The 23,272-nt window shown below is 48.7% G+C and overlaps 1 protein-coding gene across 1 annotated transcript; it reads left to right on the forward strand.

The window, feature by feature from the left end:
• The first annotated feature begins 635 nt into the window (after positions 1 to 635).
• MAB21L3 (mab-21 like 3) lies at positions 636 to 21,682 on the forward strand. The gene is made up of 7 exons (XM_038757845.1): positions 636 to 653; positions 881 to 1,021; positions 10,243 to 10,377; positions 12,204 to 12,495; positions 16,524 to 16,705; positions 19,148 to 19,342; positions 21,308 to 21,682. The coding sequence occupies exons 1-7, from the start codon at positions 636 to 638 to the stop codon at positions 21,539 to 21,541; spliced, it is 1,197 nt and encodes a 398-aa protein (XP_038613773.1). The 3' UTR covers positions 21,542 to 21,682.
• The last annotated feature ends 1,590 nt before the right edge of the window (positions 21,683 to 23,272 follow it).

Genomic DNA, 23,272 nt, shown 5'->3' on the forward strand with positions numbered 1-23,272 from the left:
TCTGCACACAGTAAGCACTCAATAAATACGATTGAATGAATGCTCTGCACAGTGTGCTCAATAAATGCAATTGAATGAATGAATGCTCTGCACACAGTAAGCGCTCAATAAATACGAATGGATGAATGAATGAATGTTCTGCACACAGTGCTCAATAAGTACGATTGAATGAATGAATGAATGCTCTGCACACAGTAAGCGCTCAATAAATACGATTGAGTGAATGAATGAATGCTCTGCACACAGTAAGCGCCCAATAAATACGATTGAATGAATGAATGCACACAGTAAGCGCTCAATAAATACGATTGAATGAATGCTCTGCACACAGTGCGCTCAATAAATGCAATTGAATGAATGAATGCTCTGCACACTAAGGGCTCAATAAATGCGATTGAATGAATGAGTGCTCTGCACACTAAGCGCTCAATAAATACGATTGAATGAATGAATGAACACTCTGCACACGGTAAGCGCTCAATAAATGCGATTGAATGAATGAATGCATGCTCTATGCACAGTAAGTGCTCAATAAATACGATTGAATGAATGAACGAATCTAATGCCCTCCACCCAACAGGTGCTCCGTGAATTCTGCTGATCGTGGTGTTCCCGGCCCAAGCAGGCGGCATTCCATGGGAGCCCGCTGTTGGGTAGGGACCGTCTCTCTATGTTGCCAACTTGGACTTCCCAAGCGCTTAGTCCAGTGCTCTGCACACAGCGCTCAATAAATACGACTGATCGATCGATTGATTGATTTCAAGGGGCGGGAGTCGACCTGGAAAGGCGGCCCGTGGGAAAACCCTCCGCCGGGCCTTTCGAAAATAAGTTGTTTTGCCATCTCCAGATGGTCCGATAAAGGGCCCAGCCCGTTTTCCAGGCTCCCGGAGGGCAGAAGGTGGGGAAATCTCTGCAGCAGGAAAACCGGCCCTCGCCAGTCGGGCCCGACGGCCGCTTCCCGGGCCGCTCGCCGCTGCTCAAGGAGACCGGTTCTTCCCGCCGACCGCCGGACCCATGGGCGGTGGGACGGAGACGTGGAGGGGGCAGAAGGTGAGACCCTTCCCGCTCCCAACCTTATCAATCCGTCGATCGATCGTATTTATTGAACGCTTACTGTGTGCAGAGCACTGGACTGAGCGCTTGGGAAGTACAAGTCGGCGACATGTAGTCATTTAGTTCACAGTCGATTAGTCCGGTGCTCGGCACGCGGTAAACACCCCTTAAATACCGAGCTTGATAGCTGTGTGGCTCACTGGAAAGGGCATGGGCTTTGGAGTCAGAGGTCATTTATTCAATGGTATTTATTGAGCGCTTACTGTGTGCAGAGCACTGGACTGAGCGCTTGGGAAGTACAAGTTGGCGACATATAATCATTTAGTCACAGTCGTTTAGTCCGGTGCTCGGCATGCGGTAAACGCTCTTTAGATACCTTGATAGCTGTGTGGCTCAGTGGAAAGGGCATGGGCTTTGGAGTCAGAGGTCATTTATTCAGTGGTATTTATTGAGCGCTTACTGTGTGCAGAGCACTGGACTGAGCGCTTGGGAAGTACAAGTTGGCGACATATAATCATTTAGTCACAGTCGTTTAGTCCGGTGCTCGGCATGCGGTAAACGCTCTTTAGATACTTACCTTGATAGCTGTGTGGCTCAGTGGAAAGAGCATGGGCTTTGGAGTCAGAGGTCATTTATTTCAATCGTATTTATTGAGTGCTTACTGTGTGCAGAGCACTGGACTGAGCGCTTGGGAAGTACAATTCGTCAACATATAGTCATTTAGTCACGGTGGTTTAGTACGGTGCTCGGCACGCCGTAAACGCCCTTTAGATACCTTGCTTGATAGCTGTGTGGCTCGGTGGAAAGAGCATGGGCTTTGAGGTCAGAGGTAATGAGTTCAAATCCCGACTCCGCTGTCAGCTGTGTGACTTTGGGCAAGTCACTTAACTTCTCTGGGCCTCAGTTCCCTCATCTGTAAAATGGGGATTAATACTGTGAGCCCCTTGTGGGACAACCTGATCACCTTGTAACCTCCCTAGCACTTAGAACAGTGCTTTGCACATAGTAAGTGCTTAATAAATGCCATCATCATCATCGTCATCAGTGGAAAGAGCATGGGCTTTAGAGTCAGAGGTCATTCATTCAATCGTATTTATTGAGTGCTTACTGTGTGCAGAGCACCGGACTAATCAATCAATCGTATTTATTGAGCGCTTACTGTGTGCAGAGCACTGGACTGAGCGCTTGGGAAGTACAAGTCGGCAACATATAGTCATTTAGTCACAGTCGTTTAGTCCGGTGCTCGGCACGTAGTAAACGCCCTTTAGATACCTAGCCTGATAGCTGTGTGGCTCAGTGGAAAGGGCATGGGCTTTGGAGTCAGAGGTCATTTATTTCAATCGTATTTATTGAGTGCTTACTGTGTGCAGAGCACTGGACTGAGCGCTTGGGAAGTACAAGTTGGCAATGTATAGTCATTTAGTCACAATCGTTTAGTACGGTGCTCGGGACTCAGTAAACGCTCTTTAAATACCTAGTTTGATAGCTGTGTGGCTCAGTGGAAAGAGCATGGGCTTTGGAGTCAGAGGTCATTTATTCAATCGTATTTATTGAGCGCTTACTGTGTGCAGAGCACCGGACTAATCAATCAATCGTATTTATTGAGTGCTTACTGTGTGCGGAGCACTGGACTGAGCGCTTGGGAAGTACAAGTTGGCAATGTATAGTCATTTAGTCACAGTCGATTAGTCCGGTGCTTGGCACGCGGTAAACACTCCTTAAATACCTAGCTTGATAGCTGTGTGGCTCAGTGGAAAGGGCATGGGCTTTGGAGTCAGAGGTCATTTATTCAATCGTATTTATTGAGCGCTTACTGTGTGCAGAGCACCGGACTGAGCGCTTGGGAAGTACAAGTTGGCAACGTATAGTCATTTAGTCACAGTTGTTTAGTACGGTGCTCGGCACGCAGTAAACAGAGAAGCAGCGTGGCTCAGTGGAAAGAGCCCGGGCTTTGGAGTCAGAGGTCATGGGTTCGAATCCCGGCTCTGCCACGTGTCTGCTGTGTGATCTTGGGCAAGTCACTTAACTTCTGTGAGCCTCAGCGTCATCTGTAAAATGGGGATGAAAACTGTGAGCCCCACGTGGGGCAACCTGATCACCCTGTATCCTCCCCAGCGCTTAGAACAGTGCTTTGCACATAGTCAGCGCTTAACAAATGCCAATTATTATTATTATAATTTAGATACCTAGCTTGATAGCTGTGTGGCTCAGTGGAAAGGGCGTGGGCTTTGGAGTCAGAGGTCATTCATTCAATCGTATTTATTGAGTGCTTACTGTGTGCAGAGCACCGGACTAATCAATCAATCGTATTTATTGAGCGCTTACTGTGTGCAGAGCACTGGACTGAGCACTTGGGAAGTACAAGTCGGCAACATATAGTCATTTAGTCACAGTCGTTTAGTACGGTGCTCGGCATGCGGTAAACGCCCGTTAAATACCTAGCTTGATAGCTGTGTGGCTCAGTGGAAAGAGCGTGGGCTTTGGAGTCAGAGGTCATTTATTCAATCGTATTTATTGAGCGCTTACTGTGTGCAGAGCACTGGACTGAGCGCTTGGGAAGTACAAGTCGGCAACATATAGTCATTTAGTCACAGTCGTTTAGTACGGTGCTCGGCACGCGGTAAACGCCCGTTAAATACCTAGCTTGATAGCTGTGTGGCTCAGTGGAAAGAGCATGGGCTTTGGAGTCAGAGGTCATTCATTCAATCGTATTTAGTGAGCGCTTACTGTGTGCAGAGCACCGGACTAATCAATCAATCGTATTTATTGAGCGCTTACTGTGTGCAGAGCACTGGACTGAGCGCTTGGGAAGTACAAGTTGGCAATGTATAGTCATTTAGTCACAATCGTTTAGTATGGTGCTCGGGACTCAGTAAACGCTCTTTAAATACCTAGTTTGATAGCTGTGTGGCTCAGTGGAAAGAGCATGGGCTTTGGAGTCAGAGGTCATTTATTCAATCGTATTTATTGAGCGCTTACTGTGTGCAGAGCACCGGACTAATCAATCAATCGTATTTATTGAGCGCTTACTGTGTGCAGAGCACTGGACTGAGCGCTTGGGAAGTACAAGTTGGCAATGTATAGTCATTTAGTCACAATCGTTTAGTACGGTGCTCGGGACTCAGTAAACGCTCTTTAAATACCTAGTTTGATAGCTGTGTGGCTCAGTGGAAAGAGCATGGGCTTTGGAGTCAGAGATCATTCATTCAATCGTATTTATTGAGCGCTTACTGTGTGCAGAGCACTGGACTGAGCGCTTGGGAAGTACAAGTTGGCAATGTATAGTCATTTAGTCACAGTCGATTAGTCCGGTGCTTGGCACGCGGTAAACACCCCTTAAATACCTAGCTTGATAGCTGTGTGGCTCAGTGGAAAGGGCATGGGCTTTGGAGTCAGAGGGCATTTATTCAATCGTATTTATTGAGCGCTTACTGTGTGCAGAGCACCGGACTGAGCGCTTGGGAAGTACAAGTTGGCAACGTATAGTCATTTAGTCACAGTTGTTTAGTACGGTGCTCGGCACGCAGTAAACAGAGAAGCAGCGTGGCTCAGTGGAAAGAGCCCGGGCTTTGGAGTCAGAGGTCATGGGTTCGAATCCCGGCTCTGCCACGTGTCTGCTGTGTGATCTTGGGCAAGTCACTTAACTTCTCTGAGCCTCAGTTAGCCTCATTTGTAAAATGGGGATGAAGACTGTGAGCCCCACGTGGGGCAACCTGATCACCCTGTATCCTCCCCAGCGCTTAGAACAGTGCTTTGCACATAGTCAGCGCTTAACAAATGCCAATTATTATTATTATAATTTAGATACCTAGCTTGATAGCTGTGTGGCTCAGTGGAAAGGGCGTGGGCTTTGGAGTCAGAGGTCATTTATTCAATCGTATTTATTGAGCGCTTACTGTGTGCAGAGCACCGGACTAATCAATCAATCGTATTTATTGAGCGCTTACTGTGTGCAGGGCACTGGACTGAGCGCTTGGGAAGTACAAGTCGGCAACATATAGTCATTTAGTCACAGTCGTTTAGTCCGGTGCTCGGCACGTAGTAAACGCCCTTTAGATACCTAGCCTGATAGCTGTGTGGCTCAGTGGAAAGGGCATGGGCTTTGGAGTCAGAGGTCATTTATTTCAATCGTATTTATTGAGCGCTTACTATGTGCAGAGCACTGGAGTAAGCGCTTGGGAAGTACAAGTCGGCAACGTATAGTCATTTAGTCACAGTCGTTTAGTACGGTGCTCGGCACTCAGTAAACTCTCTTTAAATACCTAGCTTGATAGCTGTGTGGCTCAGTGGAAAGAGCGTGGGCTTTGGAGTCAGAGGTCATTTATTCAATCGTATTTATTGAACGCTTACTGAGTGCAGAGCACCGGACTAATCAATCAATCGTATTTATTGAGCGCTTACTGTGTGCAGAGCACTGGACTGAGCGCTTGGGAAGCACAAGTTGGTGACATATAGAGACAGTCCCTACCCAACAGTGGGCCGACCCTTTCCCGATGGGAGGGGAAGGACGGGGGTCAGTCGGTCGTACGTTTTGAGCACTTACTGTGCGCAGAGCACTGTACAGAGAAGCAGCGTGACTCAGTGGAAAGAGCCCGGGGTCGTGGGTTCAAATCCTGGCTCCGCCAATTGCCGGCTGTGTGACTTTGGGCCAGTCACGTCACTTCTCTGGGCCTCAGTTCCCTCATCTAATAATAATGTTGGTATTAAGCGCTTATTGGGCAAGTCACTTCTCTGAGCCTCAGTTACCTCATCTGTAAAATGAGGATTAACACTGTGAGCCCCATGTGGGACAACTTGATCCCATTGTATCCCAGCACTTAGAACAGTGCTGTGCACATAGTAAGCGCTTAACAAATGCCATTATTATTATTATGTGCCAAGCACTGTTCTAAGCGCTGGGGTAGATACAAGGTAATCAGGTTGTCCCCCAAGGGGCTCACAGTCTTCATCCCCATTTTCCAGATGAGGGAAGTGAGGCACACAGAAGTGAAGTGACTTGCCCGAAGTCACCCAGCTGACAAGTGGCGGAGCCGGGATTTGAACCCACGACCCCTGACTCCAAAGCCCGGGCTCTTTCCACTGAGCCACGCTGCTTCTCTATGAAGAACGAGGTTCTGTAGGTGGGGACCCTGCAACCGTGGCAACCGCCACAGTCGAGGCGAAGAGAAGCAGTGTTGCTCAGTGGAAAGAGCCTGGGCTTTGGAGTCAGAGGTTATGGGTTCAAATCCCGCCTCCACCAATTCATTCAATCGTATTTATTGAGCGCTTACTGTGTGCAGAGCACTGGACTGAGCGCTGGACTGGACTGGAGCGCTCAATAAATACGTTTGATTGATTGATTGACAACCTGATCATCTTATAACCTTCCCAGCGCTTAGAACAGTGCTTCGCACATAGTAAGCGCTTAATAAATGCCATTATTATTATTATTATTATTCTCTTCTCCGCCTCGATGACTGTCTCTATATGTTGCCAACTTGCACTTCCCAAGCGCTTAGTACAGTGCTCTGCACACAGTAAGCGCTCAATAAATACGATTGATGATGATGATTCCAGAAAGGGGAACAAAATGGGCAATAAACAGCAATAGTGGGGGTTGCTAGTAAGGGGAGGGAGGTTTATTGAACGCCCCTGAGCGCGAGGCGCTGTACTAAGCGCCTCGGCCCTCACCACAGACGAGGCCCGCCCTGCCCCCCCACCTGTGAGGCGAGCTAAAAAGCCCGCGCTCTGAGGGCGCATGCGCACATCACGGGGCGGGTGGGGGGGGCGGCCTGCGCATGCGCAGAGCCGTCCCTCGCCGCCTTCGGGGCCCGCCAGGACGGTCTCGCGCAGCCGCAGTCCGCACTCCCCAACTACCGGGCGGCGGGGAAGCCCTGAGCGCGCGCGCGCGCCTGCGGAATATTTTTGGGCGTGACTGATACGGTGAATACGGTAAACGTCAGGCGCCCTGCCGCCAGGGGGCGCCGAGGGGACCGCCGGCCGCCAAGTCCCGCTGGGAAGGGCAGGGCCTTGAGGGGCTCAATCAATCATCAATCAATCAATCCAATCAATCAATCGTATTTATTGAGCGCTTACCGTGTGCAGAGCACTGAACTAAGCGCTTGGGAAGTCCAAGTTGGCAACATCTAGAGACGGTCCCTACCCAACAGTGGGCTCACAGGCTAGAAGGGCTCGTCATTCATTCAATCAATCAATCAATCAATTGTATTTATTGAGCGCTTACTGTGTGCAGAGCACTGTACTAAGCGCTTGGGAAGTCCAAGTTGGCAACATCTAGAGACGGTCCCTACCCAACAGTGGGCTCACAGTCTAAAAGGGGGAGACAGAGAACAAAACCAAACATACTAAACAACCTTGGTGTCATCCTCGACTCCACTCTCATTCACCCCTCACATCCAAGCCATCACCAAAACCTGCCGGTCTCACCTCCGCAACATCGCCAAGATCCGCCCTTTCCTCTCCATCCCAACCGCTACCCTGCTCATTCAAGCTCTCATCCTATCCAGTCTGGACTACTGCATCAGCCTTCTCTCTGATCTCCCAACCTCGTGTCTCTCCCCACTTCAATCCATACTTCCTGCTGCTGCCCGGATTATCTTTGTCCAGATACGCTCTGGGCATATTACTCCCCTCCTCAAAAATCTCCAGTGGCTACCAATCAATCTGCGCATCAGGCAGAAACTCCTCACCCTGGGCTTCCAGGCTGTCCATCCATCCCCTCGCCCCCTCCTACCTCACCTCCCTTCTCTCCTTCTCCAGCCCAGCCCGCACCCTCCGCTCCTCTGCTGCTAATCTCCTCACTGTACCTCGTTCTCGCCTGTCCCGCCATCGACTCCCGGCCCACGTCATACCCTGAGCCTGGAATGCCCTCCCTCTGCTCATCCGCCAAGCTCGCTCTCTTCCTCCCTTCAAGGCCCTACTGAGAGCTCACCTCCTCCAGCAGGCCTTCCCAGACTGAGCCGCTTCCTTCCTCTCCCCCTCGTCCCCCCTCCATCCCCCATCTTACCTCCTTCCCTTCCCCACAGCACCTGTATATATGTATATATGTCTGTACATATTTATTGCTCTATTTATTTATTTTACTTGTACATATCTATTCTATTTATTTTATTTTGTTAGTATGTTTGGTTTTGTTCCCTGTCTCCCCCTTTTAGACTGTGAGCCCACTGTTGGGTAGGGACTGTCTCTATATGTTGCCAACTTGTACTTCCCAAGCGCTTAGTACAGTGCTCTGCACACAGTAAGCGCTCAATAAATACGATTGATTGATTGATTGTTAAGTGCTTACTATGTGCCAGGCACTGTACTAAGCACTAGGGTAGATCAAAGCAAATCAGGTTGGAGTCCATGTCCCACTTGGGACTCCCAGTCTCAATCCCCATTTTATAGGTGAGGGAACTGAAGCACAGAGAAGTGAAGTGACTTGTCCAAGGTCACACAGCAGAGCACTCAGTGGGTTCAGAGTATAATACAGTGGAGTCGGTAGACGTGTTCCCTGCCCACAGTGAGCTTACCATCTAAAGGTCTTCTAGACCGTGAGCCCATTGTTGGGAAGGGACCGTCCCTATACGTTGCCAGCTTGTACTTCCCAAGCACTTAGTACAGTGCTCTGCACACAGTAAGCGCTCAACAAATACGATTGAATGACGTGGCTCAGTGGAAAGAGCAAGGGCTTTGGAGTCAAAGGTCATGGGTTCGAATTCCGACTCCACCACATGTCTGCTGTGTGACCTTGGGCAAGTCACTTCACTCCTCTGGGCCTCATCTGTAAAATGGGGATTAAGACTGTGAGCCCCATGTGGGTCAACTTGATCACCTTGTATCCCCCCTAGTGCTTAGAACAGTGTTCTGCACATAGTAAGCGCTTAACAAATGCCATCATTATTATTATTATTATTATTATTATGAATAAAGGGTGAGACAGGCGTTAACATAAATAGATAAATAACAGCTGTGGTAACGCTGAGCATGGGCGCGTGTGTGTGGATGGTTACACAAACTAAGGAAATGGAGAGTGCCAGAAATAGGTAAGAGAAACGTACAGGGAATGTGTTTATAACAATAAACACATTCCCTGTACGTTTCTCTTGTTCTATTGTCCTCTCCCAAGTGCTTAGTACAGTGCTCTTCACACAGTAGGTTCTCAATAAATACGATTGAATAAATAGGGTGGAGTGAATGAAGAACCCAAATGCCAAAAGCCACCGGGCGAGCAGAGTTCCCTCGTAATAAGTGTGATTGAATAAATAGGGTGGAGTGAATAAAGAACCCAAATGACAAAAGCCACTGGGAGAGCAGAGTTCCCTCACAATAAATACGATTGAATAAATAGGATGGAGTGAATAAAGAACCCAAATGACAAAAGCCACCGGGAGAGCAGAGTTCCCTCGCAATAAGTACGATTGAATAAATAGGGAGGAGTGAATAAAGAACCCAAATGACGAAAGCCAGTGGGAGAGCAGAGTCCCCTCACAATAAATACGATTGAATAAATAGGATGGAATGAATAAAGAACCCAAATGCTGAAAGCCACTGGGAGAGCAGAGTTCCCTTGCAATAAGTACAATTGAATAAATAGGGTGGAGTGAATAAAGAACCCAAATGACAAAAGCCACCGGGAGAGTAGAGTTCCCTCGCAATAAGTACGACTGAATAAATAGGGTGGAGTGACTAAAGAACCCAAATGCCGAAAGCCACTGGGAGAGCAGAGTTCCCTCGCAATAAGTACGATTGAATAAATAGGTTGGAGTGAATAAAGAACCCAAATGCTGAAAGCCACCGGGAGAGCAGAGTTCCCTCGCAATAAGTACGATTGAATAAATAGGGTGGAGTGAATGAAGAACCCAAATGACAAAAGCCACTGGGAGAGCAGAGTTCCCTCGCAATAAGTACGATTGAATAAATAGGGTGGAGTGAATAAAGAACCCAAATGACGAAAGCCACCGGGAGAGCAGAGTTCCCTCACAATAAATGCGATTGAATAAATAGGATGGAGTGAATAAAGAACCCAAATGTCAAAAGCCACTGGGAGAGCAGAGTTCCCTTGCAATAAGTACGATTGAATAAATAGGGTGGAGTGAATAAAGAACCCAAATGCAGAAAGCCACCGGGAGAGCAGAGTTCCCTCGTGGAGGCCGTGTGCTCGACGGGACTGATTTTCCGTGTGTTTGCCAACCTTCCCGGGCCCAGGCAGACCTGGGATGTCACCAGGAATGGCAGGCAGTGGTGGAGGTCCAGAGCGTCATCCAGAAGCTGACCGCGGAGATCGGAGCCAGGGACCTGCGCTTCCAAGCCGACACCGACGCCCGGAACGAAACCATCCAGGTAATGGGGCTCCGAGACGGGCACCAGTCTTCTGGATTTGGGCATCTGAGGAGGGGATCGTCTCCGAAAACGAGGGAGGCCCTGAGTAACGTCCCCCTCGGGTCAGCCCCGTAATCCATCCGGCCCAGGACTCGGGCCAACGGTGGCACAAAAACGCTTGTCTTGTTCAGTAGGGGTTGGATCCCCCAGTCATTCATTCAATCGTATTTATTGAGTGCTTACTGTGTGCAGGGCACTGTAGTAAGCGCTTGGGAAGTACAAGTTGGCAACATATTCATTCAGTCGTATTTATTGAGCGCTTACTGTGTACAGGGCACTGTACTAAGCACTTGGGAAGTCCAAGTTGGCAACATCTAGAGACGGTCCCTAGCCAACAGTGGGCTCACAGTCTAGAAGGGGGAGACATTCATTCATTCATTCAATCGTATTTATTGAGCGCTTACTGTGTGCAGAGCGCTTGGGAAGTCCAAGTTGGCAACATCTAGAGATGGTCCCTACCCAACAGTGGGTTCACAGTCTAGAAGGGGGAGACAGAGAACAAAGCAAAACATATTAACAAAATAATATAATAATAACAAAAATAAAACGAATGAGTCCAAACACAGCATCCAACAACACCTCTGACTCTCCCCTCTCCATCCTGACTCTCCTCCAGTGACCACGCAAGGACCTTTCCAATAACCCTAAGTCTTCCCCTCTCCATCCCTGATTCCCCCGAATGACCCAAAACAGATCCTTCATTCATTCATTCAGTCGTATTCATTGAGCGCTTAATGTGTGCAGAGCACTGTACTAAGCGCTTGGGAAGTACAAGTTGGCAACATAACTTGTTAAACACTGACTACGTGCCAAGCTCTGTTCTAAGAGCTGGTGAGATACAAGGTAATCAGGTTGGAAACAGTCCCTATCCCACGTGGGGCTCACAGTCTTCACCCCCATTTTCCAGATGAGGGAACTGAGGCCCAGAGAAGTGAAATGTATTTGTTAAACACTGACTACGTGCCAAGCTCTGTCCTAAGAGCTGGTGAGATACAAGGTAATCAGGTTGGAAACAGTCCCTGTCCCACGTGGGGCTCACAGTCTTCACCCCCATTTTCCAGATGAGGGAACTGAGGCCCAGAGAAGTGAAATGTATTTGTTAAACACTGACTACGTGCCAAGCTCTGTCCTAAGAGCTGGTGAGATACAAGGTAATCAGGTTGGAAACAGTCCCTGTCCCACGTGGGGCTCACAGTCTTCACCCCCATTTTCCAGATGAGGGAACTGAGGCCCAGAGAAGTGAAATGTATTTGTTAAACACTGACTATGTGCCAAGCTCTATTCTAAGAGCTGGTGAGATATAAGGTAATCAGGTTGGAAACAGTCCCTGTCCCACATATGGCTCACAGACTTCACCCCCATTTTCCAGGTGAGGGAACTGAGGCCCAGAGAAGTGAAACGACTCGCCCAAGCTCCCGCAGCAGATAAGCGGCGGAGCCAGGATTAGAACCCAGGTCCTTCTGATTCTCAGGCCCGGAAGCAGCGTGGCTCAGTGGAAAGAGCCCGGACTTTGGAGTCAGCGGTCATGGGTTCGAATCCCGGCTCCACCACTTTGTCAGCTGGGTGACTTTGGGCAAGTCACTTCACTTCTCTGGGCATCCAGGAAATGGGAATTAAAGACTGTGAGTCCCCGGTGGGACAACCTGATCACTTTGTAACCTCCCCAGAGCTTAGAACAGTGCTTTGCACATAGTAAGCGCTTAATAAATGCCATTATTATTATTATCCCACGCTGGCTCTCTCCAGTTCTCTCCCCCTTTCTGTCTGTGTCTCTCTCCCGGCTCCAGATCCTGTCCCCAGGCCAATTCCTGGTCCCCGTGCCCCTCCACGGCCTGGCCGGCTACCGGGATCGCCAGCCTCGGCGTTGGCGCTACTACAGCCTGCGAGGGCCGCGCCTGCCCACCCCTCTGCGGGATCCGGATTCCCGGCAGCAGTGGCTGGCCGCGGACCAGTTCTCCAAGAGCCTGTGCCAGTGGCACGACGCCGACGTGAACGTGGAAGGGGACATCGTGCCCGCCAAGGTCACGGCCTTGCTCCGGGGCCTGCTGGAGGACGCCATCCCGGCCTGTGACCTTTCCGGTGAGGTCGGAAGGCCGGCGGCGACCGGGCCCGGCCCGTGATTCCCGCCGGGTACCGTGCCAGTCCGGTGGGCCGGGCGGTGCCCTCGTCCGCCCTGTCAGGGCCGGGCACGGAACAGGGAAGCCCTGCTGGGATTCCCGTTGTCCCCAGCGGGAGTTGTGGGAGAATCCCGAGGCAGCTCCTGGCCCCGAGGAGAGACACCCGGCGTTCCGTTCAATCGTTCGTGCTGTAATATTAATTGGGCGCTTACCGCGTGCGGAGCACTGAACTACGATAGAACCATAGACAGACGCATTCCCCGCCCACGGCGAGTTTACAGTCTAGAGGGAGACGGCCATTAATATAATAAATAAATAATAATAATAATGATGGCATTTGTTAAGAGACTGACATTAATATAATAAATAAATAATAATAATAATGATGGCATTTGTTAAGCGCTTACTATGTGCGGAGCACTGTTCTAAGCTCTGGGAGGGGGATACAAGGTGATCAAGTTGTCCCACGTGGGGCTCACAGTCTTAACCCCCATTTTGCAGATGAGGCTCAGAGAAGTTAAGGGACTTGCCCAAGGTCACACAGCAGACATGTGGCGGAGTCGGGATTCGAACCCATGACCTCGGACTCCAAAGCCCGGGCTCTTTCCACTGGGCCACACTGCTTCTCTGAACTAAGCGCTTGGGAGAGTACGATATAACCATAGACAGATGGATTCCCTGCCCATGGCGAGTTTACAGTCTAGAGAGGGAGACAGACATTAATATAATAAATAAATAATAATAATAATGATGGCATTTGTTAAGCGCTTACTATGTGCGGAGCACTGTTCTAAGCTCTGGGGGGGGATACAAGGTGATCAAGTTGTCCCACGTGGGGCTCACAGTCTTAATCCCCATTTTACAGATGAGGTAACTGAGGGTCAGAGAAGTTAAGGGACTTGCCCAAGGTCACACAGCAGACATGTGGCAGAGTTGGGATTCGAACCCATGACCTCGGACTTCAAAGCCCGGGCTCTTTCCACTGGGTCATGCTGCTTCTCTGAACTAAGTGCTTGGGAGACTACGATATAACCATAGACAGACACATTCCCTGCCCACGGCGAGTTTACAGTCTAGAGAGGGAGACGGACATTAATATAATAAATAAATAATAATAATAATAATGATGGCATTTGTTAAGCGCTTACTATGTGCGGAGCACTGTTCTAAGCTCTGGGGGGGGATACAAGGTGATCAAGTTGTTCCACGTGGGGCTCACAGTCTTAACCCCCATTTTGCAGATGAGGTCACTGAGGCTCAGAGAAGTTAAGGGACTTGCCCAAGGTCACACAGCAGACATGTGGCGGAGTCGGGATTCGAACCCATGACCTCGGACTCCAAAGCCCGGGCTCTTTCCACTGGGCCACACTGCTTCTCTGAACTAAGCGCTTGGGAGAGTACGATATAACCATAGACAGATGGATTCCCTGCCCATGGCGAGTTTACAGTCTAGAGAGGGAGACGGACATTAATATAATAAATAAATAATAATAATGATGATGGCATTTGTTAAGCGCTTACTATGTGTGGAGCACTGTTCTAAGCGCTGGGGGGGTACAAGGTGATCAAGTTGTCCCACATGGGGCTCACAGTCTTAACCCCCATTTTGCAGATGAGGTCACTGAGGCTCAGAGAAGTTAAGGGACTTGCCCAAGGTCACACAGCAGACATGTGGCAGAGTTGGGATTCGAACCCATGACCTCGGACTCCAAAGCCCGCAGGCTCTTTCCACTGAGCCACGCTGCTTCTCTGAACTAAGCACTTGGGAGAGTACGATATAACCGTGGCTCAAGTGGAAAGAGCCCGGGCTTTGGAGTCTGAGGTCATGGGTTCAAATCCCAGCTCTGCCAACTGTCAGCTGTGTGACTTTGGGCAAGTCACTTTGCTTCTCTGTGCCTCAGCTACCTCATCTGTAAGATGGGGATGAAGACTGTGAGCCCCCCATGGGACAACCCGATCACCTTGTATCCTCCCCAGCGCTTAGAACAGTGCTTTGCACACAGTAAGCGCTTAACAAATGCCATTATTATTATTATAACCATAGACAGACGCATTCCCTGCCCACGGCGCGTTTACAGTCTAGAGAGGGAGATGGACATTAATATAATAATCATCATCATCATCAATTGTATTTATTGAGCGCTTACTGTGTGCAGAGCACTGTACTAAGCGCTTGGGAAGTACAAATTGGCAACATATAGAGACAGTCCCTACCCAACAGTGGGCTCACAGTCTAAAAGGGGGAGACAGAGAACAAAACCAAACATACTAACAAAATCAAATAAATAGAATAGATATGTACAAGTAAAATAAATAAATAGAGTAATAAATATGTACAAACATATATATAATATATGTTATATATAACACACATATTTATAAATAAATGTTTATTTATAAATTTATTTATAAACAAATAAATAAATAGAGTAATAAATATGTACAAACATATATATAATATATATGTTATATATAACACACATATTTATTACTCTATTTATTTATCTATTTATTTTACTTGTACATATCTATTCTATTTATTTTATTTTGTTAGTATGTTTGGTTTTGTTCTCTGTCTCCCCCTTTTAGACCGTGAGCCCACTGTTGGGTAGGGGCTGTCTCTATATGTTGCCAATTTGTACTTCCCAAGCGCTTAGTACAGTGCTCTGCACATAGTAAGCGCTCAATAAATACGATTGATGATGATGATGATGACAGAAAGTAAGTAACCGTTATCTCACAGACTTTTGGACTTATACTTTGTTCACGCAGAAACTACCAGGAAGAATTTGCTACTCAGAACATTGGAATTAAATTGGACTTACTAAATTGCTTGATTTGGAACCGGTTACTTTGCCTGGTTTCTGGAAGTTAGGTCCAGTTTTAAAAAAAAATAATGAATATTCTTACTATTGTCATCTTTGTACTTCATCTGCTGTCTTTTTTTTTTTTTTGCTTCTCTTCTATATTCTCCCGGGAATTTATTCCAAAAACTGTACTCTGTGCGGTGGTTAAACCAATCAGTCAGTGGTATTTATTGAGCGCTTAATCAATCAATCAATCAATCAATTGTATTTATTGAGCGCTTACTGCGTGCTTAATGTATGCAGAGCACTCTACTAAGTGCTTGGGAGAGTACAATAAAGTCGGTGGACACAATCCCCCCCCTCAAGGAGCTTGCGGTCTATATGGGGAGACCGACAGTATAAAATTAATTAGTATTAGCATATGGACATTAGTGCTGTCTGAAGTTGGGGTATCAAAGCGCTTAAAGGAGTCTAGACTGTGAGCCCGCTGTTGGGTAGGGACTGTCTCTATGTGTTCCAAGCGCTTAGTACAGTGCTCTGCACCCAGTAAGCGCTCAATAAATACGATTGATCGATTGATTGATTGACCCAGGTGCGTAGGGGATGCAGAAGGGAGGGGAAAGTAGGGTAGGGTGGGTCAGTGGAAAGAGCCCGGGCTTTGGAGCCAAGAGGTCGTGGGTTCAAATCCCGGCTCCGCCACTTGTCAGCTGGGTGACTTGGGACAAGTCACTTCCCATCATATTTATTATGGCTGTACATATTTATTACTCTATTTATTTATTTATTTTACTTGTACATTTCTATCCTATTTATTTTATTTTGTTGGTATGTTTGGTTTTGTTCTCTGTCTCCCCCTTTTAGACTGTGAGCCCACTGTCGGGTAGGGACTGTCTCTATGTGTTGCCAATTTGTACTTCCCAAGCGCTTAGTACAGTGCTCTGCACATAGTAAGCGCTCAATAAATATGACTGATTGATTGATTGATTGATTGATCATAAATGCCATCATTATTACTTCGCTTCTCTGGGCCTCAGTTCCCTCATCTGTCAAACCGGGATGAAGACTGTGAGCCCCCCGTGGGACAACCTGATTACCTTGTATCTACCCCAGCGCTTAGAACAGGGCTTTGCACGTAGTAAGCGCTTAACAAATACCATTATTATTATTATTATTCCCCCGCCAGGCCGGGTCAGCCTCCTGGAGAGCCTGGACCAGACGGTGCGCGTGGCCGTGGAGACGGCGGGCTCCCCGGTGGAGGTGGAGTTGGCGCCGACGGTCGAGGTCCCCGGCTGCTGGCCCCGGAGGGCCCGCTGGCCACGGTGTCGGAAGCGTTGGCCGGCTGCGGACAGGGTGGACTTCGTCAAGGTACTGCCCGGGTTCGAGAGACGGAGGCGTCGGAAGGCCGACCCTCGCTCAGAGATAATAATAATAATAATAATAATGGCATTTATTAAGCGCTTACTATGTGCAAAGCACTGTTCTAAGCCGAGAGAAGCAGCATGGTCTGATGATAATAATAACAATAACTGGGGTATTTAATAGTGATAATAACAATTGCATTTATTCACTGAGGCCCAGAGAAGTGAAGTGACTTGCCCAAAGTCACACAGCTGACAGTTGGCAAATAATAATAATAATAATAATAATGATGATGGCATTTATTAAGCGCTTACTATGTTCAGGCCACTGTTCTAAGTGCTGGGGTGGTGACGAGGTGATCAGGTTGTTCCCCGGGGGGCTCACAGTTTTAATCCCCATTTGACGGATGAGGGAACTGAGGCCCAGAGAAGTGAAGTGACTGGCCCAAAGTCACACAGCTGACAGTTGGCGGAGATGGGAGTTGAACCCATTACTCCATTTATTTATTTATCCATTTGACAGATGAGGGAACTGAGGCCCAGAGAAGTGAAGTGACTGGCCCAAAGGCACACAGCTGACAGTTGGCGGAGCTGGGAGTTGAACCCATTCCTCTGTTCATTTATTTATTTATCCATTTGACAGATGAGGGAACTGAGGCCCAGAGAAGTGAAGTGACTGGCCCAAAGTCACACAGCTGACAGTTGGCGGAGCTGGGAGTTGAACCCATTCCTCTATTCATTTATTTATTTATCCATTTGACAGATGAGGGAACTGAGGCCCAGAGAAGTGAAGTGACTGGCCCAAAGTCACACAGCTGATAGTTGGCGGAGCTGGGAGTTGAACCCATTACTCTATTCATTTATTTATTTATCCATTTGACAGATGAGGGAACTGAGGCCCAGAGAAGTGAAGTGACTGGCCCAAAGTCACACAGCTGATAGTTGGCGGAGCTGGGAGTTGAACCCATTACTCTATTCATTTATTTATTTATCCATTTGACAGATGAGGGAACTGAGGCCCAGAGAAGTGAAGTGACTGGCCCAAAGGCACACAGCTGACAGTTGGCGGAGCTGGGAGTTGAACCCATTACTCCATTTATTTATTTATCCATTTGACAGATGAGGGAACTGAGGCCCAGAGAAGTGAAGTGACTGGCCTAAAGTCACACAGCTGACAGCTGGCGGAGCTGGGATTTGAACCCATTACTCTATTTATTTATTCACTTTACTTGTACATATCTATTCTATTTATTTTATTTTGTTAATATGTTTTTGTTTTGTTCTTTGTCCCCCCCCTTCTAGACTGTGAGCCCGTTGTTGGGTAGGGACCGTCTCTATATGTTGCCGACTTGGACTTCCCAAGCGCTTAGTCCAGTGCTCTGCACACAGTAAGTGCTCAATAAATACGATTGAATGAATGAATATAAATAGGCGCTGTGGGGAGGGGAAGGAGGTAGGGCAAGGGCGATGGGGATGGGGAGGAGGAAAAACGGGGCTCGGTCTGGGAAGGCCTCAGTTCCCTCCTTCGTGAAATGAGGATTGAGGCCGCGAGCCTCACGCGGGACAGGGACGGCGTCCAGCTTGCTTTGCTCAGCACAGTGCCTGGCACATAATAATAATAATAATAATGGCATTTTATTAAGCGCTTACTATGTGCAAATCATCATCATCATCATCATCAATCGTATTTATTGAGCGCTTACTGTGTGCAGAGCACTGTACTAAGTGCTTGGGAAGTCCAACTTGGCAACATATACAGTCCCTACCCTACAGTGGGCTCACAGTCTAAAAGGGGGGAGACAGAGAACAAAACCAAACATACTAACAAAATAAAATAAATAGAATAGATCTGTACAAGTAAAATAAATGAATAAATAGAGTAACAAATATGTACAGACATATATACATATATACAGCACTGTTCAAAGCCCGGGCTCTTTCCACTGAGCCACGCTGCTGCTCTAGTCAGCGCAGTGCAGATAATAATGGCATTTATTAAGCACTTACTATGTGCAAAGCACTGTTCTAAGTGCTGGGGAGGTTACAAGGTGATCAGGTTGTCCCACGGGGGGCTCACAGTCTCAATCCCCATTTTACAGATGAGGTAACTGAGGCCCAGAGAAGTGAAGTGACTTGCCCAAAGTCACACAGCTGACAATTGGAGGAGCCGGGATTTGAACCCATGATCTCCGACTCCAAAGCCGGGGCTCCTTCCACTGAGCCACGCTGCTTCATCAATCGGATTTATTGAGCGCTTACTATGTGCAGAGCACTGTACTAAGCGCTTGGGAAGTACAAATTGGCAACATATAGAGACAGTCCCTACCCAACAGTGGGCTCACAGTCTAAAAGAGTGGGCTCACAGTCTAAATACCATCCTCCTTAGTGCCGTCGACTCGGAGGAGACCGGTTTTCTGTCGGCGGCCGACCCGTTTCTCGCCCCTTGCAGTCTTCGGGTTTCGCCCTGATGGCCCGTTCCCGCTTCCACTGGCAGCTGAATTTCGGGAGGGCGGAGAGCCTGCTGATGGAGCGGCTGGATGAAGACGGGGGCTGCCGGGAGAAATGTTTCCAGATCCTGCGACGGTTGAAGGAGGGCCACTGGTGCCCGGACACCAGGCCCGTCGTCACCACGCATCACCTACAGGTGCGACTTTGGGGGACGGAACCTCCGGTTGCTCTCTTCATCCACCACCTCGTCTGTAATTATTAATAATAATAATAATGTTGGTATTTGTTAAGCGCTTACTACGTGCAAGGCACCGTTCTAAGCGCTGGGGTCGACACAAGGTAATCCGGTTGCCCCACGTGGGACTCTCCATCTTCATCCCAATTTTCCAGAGTAGGGAACTGAGGCCCAGAGAAGTGAAGTGACTCGCCCAAAGCCGCACAGCTGACAAGTGGCAGAGGCGGGATTTGAACCCACGACCTCTGACTCCAAAGCCCGGGCTCTTGCCGCCGAGCCACGCTGCTTCTCTTGTATTTCCGGAGCCCGGGCGGAGATGCCGAGTTGATCCGATCGGACGCGCTTCCTACCAGAAGCTCACATTTGGCAGCACGGCTCGGCGGAAAGAGCCCGGGCTTTGGAGTCAGAGGTCATGGGTTCAATCAATCAATCAATCAATCAATCGTATTTATTGAGCGCTTACTGTGTGCAGAGCACCGTACTAAGCGCTTGGGAAGTACAAGTTGGCAACATATCATCATGATCATCATCAATCATATTTATTGAGCGCTTACTATGTGCAGAGCACTGTACTAAGCGCTTGGGAAGTACAAATTGGCAACATATAGAGACAGTCCCTACCCAACAGTGGGCTCACAGTCTAAAAGGGGGAGACAGAGAACAAAACCAAACATATAGAGGGACTGTCTATAGTCAGTAGGGACTGTCTCTATATGTTGCCAACTTGTACTTCCCAAGCGCTTAGTACAGTGCTCTGCACACAGTAAGCACTCAATAAATACGATGGATTGATTGATTGATATAGAGATGGTCCCAACCCAACAGCAGGCTCACAGTCTAGAAGGGGGAGACAGAGAACAAAACGTATTAACAAAATAAAATAAATAGAATAGATATGTACAAGTAAAATAAATAAATAAATAAATAAATAAATAGAGTAATGGGTTCAAATCCCAGCTCCGCCAACTGTCAGCTGTGTGACTTTGGGCAAGTCACTTCACTTCTCTGGGCCTCAGGTCCCTCATCTGTAAGATGGGGATTAAAACTGTGAGCCCCCCGGGGGACAACCTGATCACCTTGTCACCTCCCCAGCACTTAGAACAGTGCTTTGCACATAGTAAGCACTTAACAAATACCGTCATTATTATTATTATTATTACCTCAGCGCTTAGAACAGTGCTTGGCAGGTAGTAAAGCGCTTAACAAATATCATCATCATTATTATTATTAGAGAAGCTGTAGGAAGCAGCACGGCCTAGTGGATAGAGGTCGATCCTGGGAGCGCGGTTCTAATCCCGGTCCGCCACTCGTCTGCTGTGTGACCTTGGGCAAGCCACGTCCCTTCTCTGGGCCTCGGTTCCCTCATCTGTCAAATGGGGATGAATCAATCAATCGATCAATCGTATTTATTGCGCGCTTACTGTGTGCAGAGCACTGTACGAAGCGCTTGGAAAAGACTGTGAGCCCCACGTGGGACAGCCCTGATTACCTTACATCCCCTCCCAGCGCTTAGAACAGTGCTTGGCACAGAGTAAGCGCTTAACAAATGCCAACATTGCGTGGCTCAGTGGAAAGAGCCCGGGCTTTGGAGTCAGTGGTCATGGGTTCAAGTCCCAGCTCCGCCAATTGTCAGCTGGGTGACTTTGGGCAAGTCACTTAACTTCTCTGTGCCTGTTACCTCATCTGTAAAATGGGGAGGAAGGCTGTGAGCCCCACCTGGGACAACCTGACAACCTTGTATCTCCTGCAGAGCTTACAACAGTGCTTGGCACATAGTAAGCGCTTAACAAATACCATGAAAAAAACCCCATTATTATTGTTAGTATCATCCACCCCAGTGCTTTGAGCAGTGCCTGGGATATAGTAGTAAGCGCTTCGCAAATGCCATCATTATTACTGTTATTATTCCGCCTCTCCCTTTCCCAGACGGTGCTGTTTTGGACCTGCGAGAAGTACCCGCGGGCACGACACTGGCGCGTGTTCCGCGAGGCGTTCCTGAGGCTGGCACGGCGGCTTCACAAGTGTCTGAGGCAGCGCTTCCTGAGACACTATTTCCTGCCGGGACACAACCTGTTCCAGTTCTGCAGCCCCGGCGACTTGGACGCCGTGGCCTGGCGTCTCGGCCTCTTCCTGGAAGATCCCACGCTAGGCCTGGAATGAAGTTCCCCCCATCCCGCCCCGGGAAGGGGGTCCTCCGATGGGATCCCTCCCACCGCCTTCCGCCTCGCTGCTTTTCTGGGCAACCGCAGGGCCCAGACCAAGTCGGATGAGGCTTTGCCAACGTCCCGACCGGGCCGGAATCGCCAGACGTCCCTTCGGCGGAATGGCCTCCGGACTGTTGGGGGGCCGGAGGGGCCCGGCGGGGCTTGGACTCCTACAGGGAGCCCAACTGGCCGGTTTTTAGGATCTGGCCTTGCCACGCCGGTTAGACTGTGAGCCCACTGTCTCTATATGTTGCCACCTTGTACTTCCCAAGCCCTTAGCACAGTGCTCTGCACACAGTAAGCACTCAATAAATACGATTGATTGATACTGAGGAAGCAGAGCGGGTGAAGGGTCTGTTGACCCGGCAGACCTTCTCCTTGGGTCAGGGGCGAGTTGGCCTTGCCCGTGTGGGCCCCCGCCGGACCCGGCCCAAACTGGCCCCCGTGGAGACCGCGGATGCCCTTCCCTTCGGCCACACCCGAAGGACGGGTGGAAGGACGGGACGAAGCCGTCCATCGTGGGCCGGTCAGTCGGAGCCGGCTGGAGGGCCCCTCGGCATCCCGGCCGGAATTCCCGGCTTGGCCTAATATTTGGGAGCCCTTCCGGCCTGGACAATCAATCAATCAATCATCGTATGTATTGAGCGCTTACTGTGTGCAGAGCACTGGACTAAGCGCTTGGGAAGTCCAAGTTGGACAGACTGAGACGGCCTAGGACGGCTGGCGTCCTGACAGATGCCCTCGCCGTGGGCGCGGGATTCTGGGGCTGTCCCCCGCCACTGTACCGGGAGCCTTGGCTGAGCACGGCCCGGAGAAGGGCGTGGGCCCGGACATGGGAAGGCGGGGAGAAGCAGAAATGGATGTTATTTTACTTTGTTAATACGTTTTGTTTCGTTGTCCGTCTCCCCCTTCTAGACTGTGAGCCCACTGTTGGGTAGGGACCGTCTCTGTATGTTGCCACCTTGTACTTCCCAAGCGCTTAGTCCAGTGCTGTGCACACAGTAAGCGCTCAATAAATACGATTGAATGAATGAATGGATGGATGGAAGGGGCCATTAAATGACCGCGGGCCTGTCAACACCACATTCATTCGTTTAGTCGTATTTATTGAGCGCTTACTGTGTGCAGATCACTATACTAAGCACTTGGGAAGTACAAGTTGGCAACATATAGAGACGGTCCCTACCTTTCCCACTCTTCTCCCCGCCGCCTTACTTCCTTCCCTTCCCCACAGCACCTGTATAGATGGATATATGTTTGTACATATTTATTACTTTATTTATTTTGCTTGTACATATCTATTCTATTTATTTTATCAATCAATCAATCGTATTTATTGAGTGCTTACTGTGTGCAGAGCACTGTACCAAGCGCTTGGGAAGTACAAGTTGGCAACATCTAGAGACAGTCCCTACCCAACAGTGGGCTCACAGTCTCAAAGGGGGAGACAGAGAACAAAACCAAACATACTAACAAAATAAAATAAATAGAATAGATATGTACAAGTAAAATAAATAAATAAATAAATAGAGTAATAAATGTGTACAAACATATATACATATATACTGGTGCTGTGGGGAAAGGAAGGAGGTAAAATGGGGGGGATGGTGTTAATATGTTTGGTTCTGTTCTCTGTCTCCCCCTTCTAGACTGTGAGCCCACTGTTGGGTAGGGACCGTCTCTAGAT

Source organism: Tachyglossus aculeatus, chromosome 16 (assembly GCF_015852505.1).
Source record: "Tachyglossus aculeatus isolate mTacAcu1 chromosome 16, mTacAcu1.pri, whole genome shotgun sequence".
NCBI classification, from domain to species: Eukaryota; Metazoa; Chordata; class Mammalia; order Monotremata; family Tachyglossidae; genus Tachyglossus; species Tachyglossus aculeatus.

What these genes read in the sequence shown, in the direction of transcription:
- MAB21L3 (XM_038757845.1), top strand. An exon ending in GACCGCCGGACCCATGGGCG is followed by an intron (nt 1,022 to 10,242) that starts GTGGGACGGAGA and finishes TCCCGGGCCCAG; the next exon opens with GCAGACCTGGGATGTCACCA. An exon ending in TCACCACGCATCACCTACAG is followed by an intron (nt 19,343 to 21,307) that starts GTGCGACTTTGG and finishes TCCCTTTCCCAG; the next exon opens with ACGGTGCTGTTTTGGACCTG.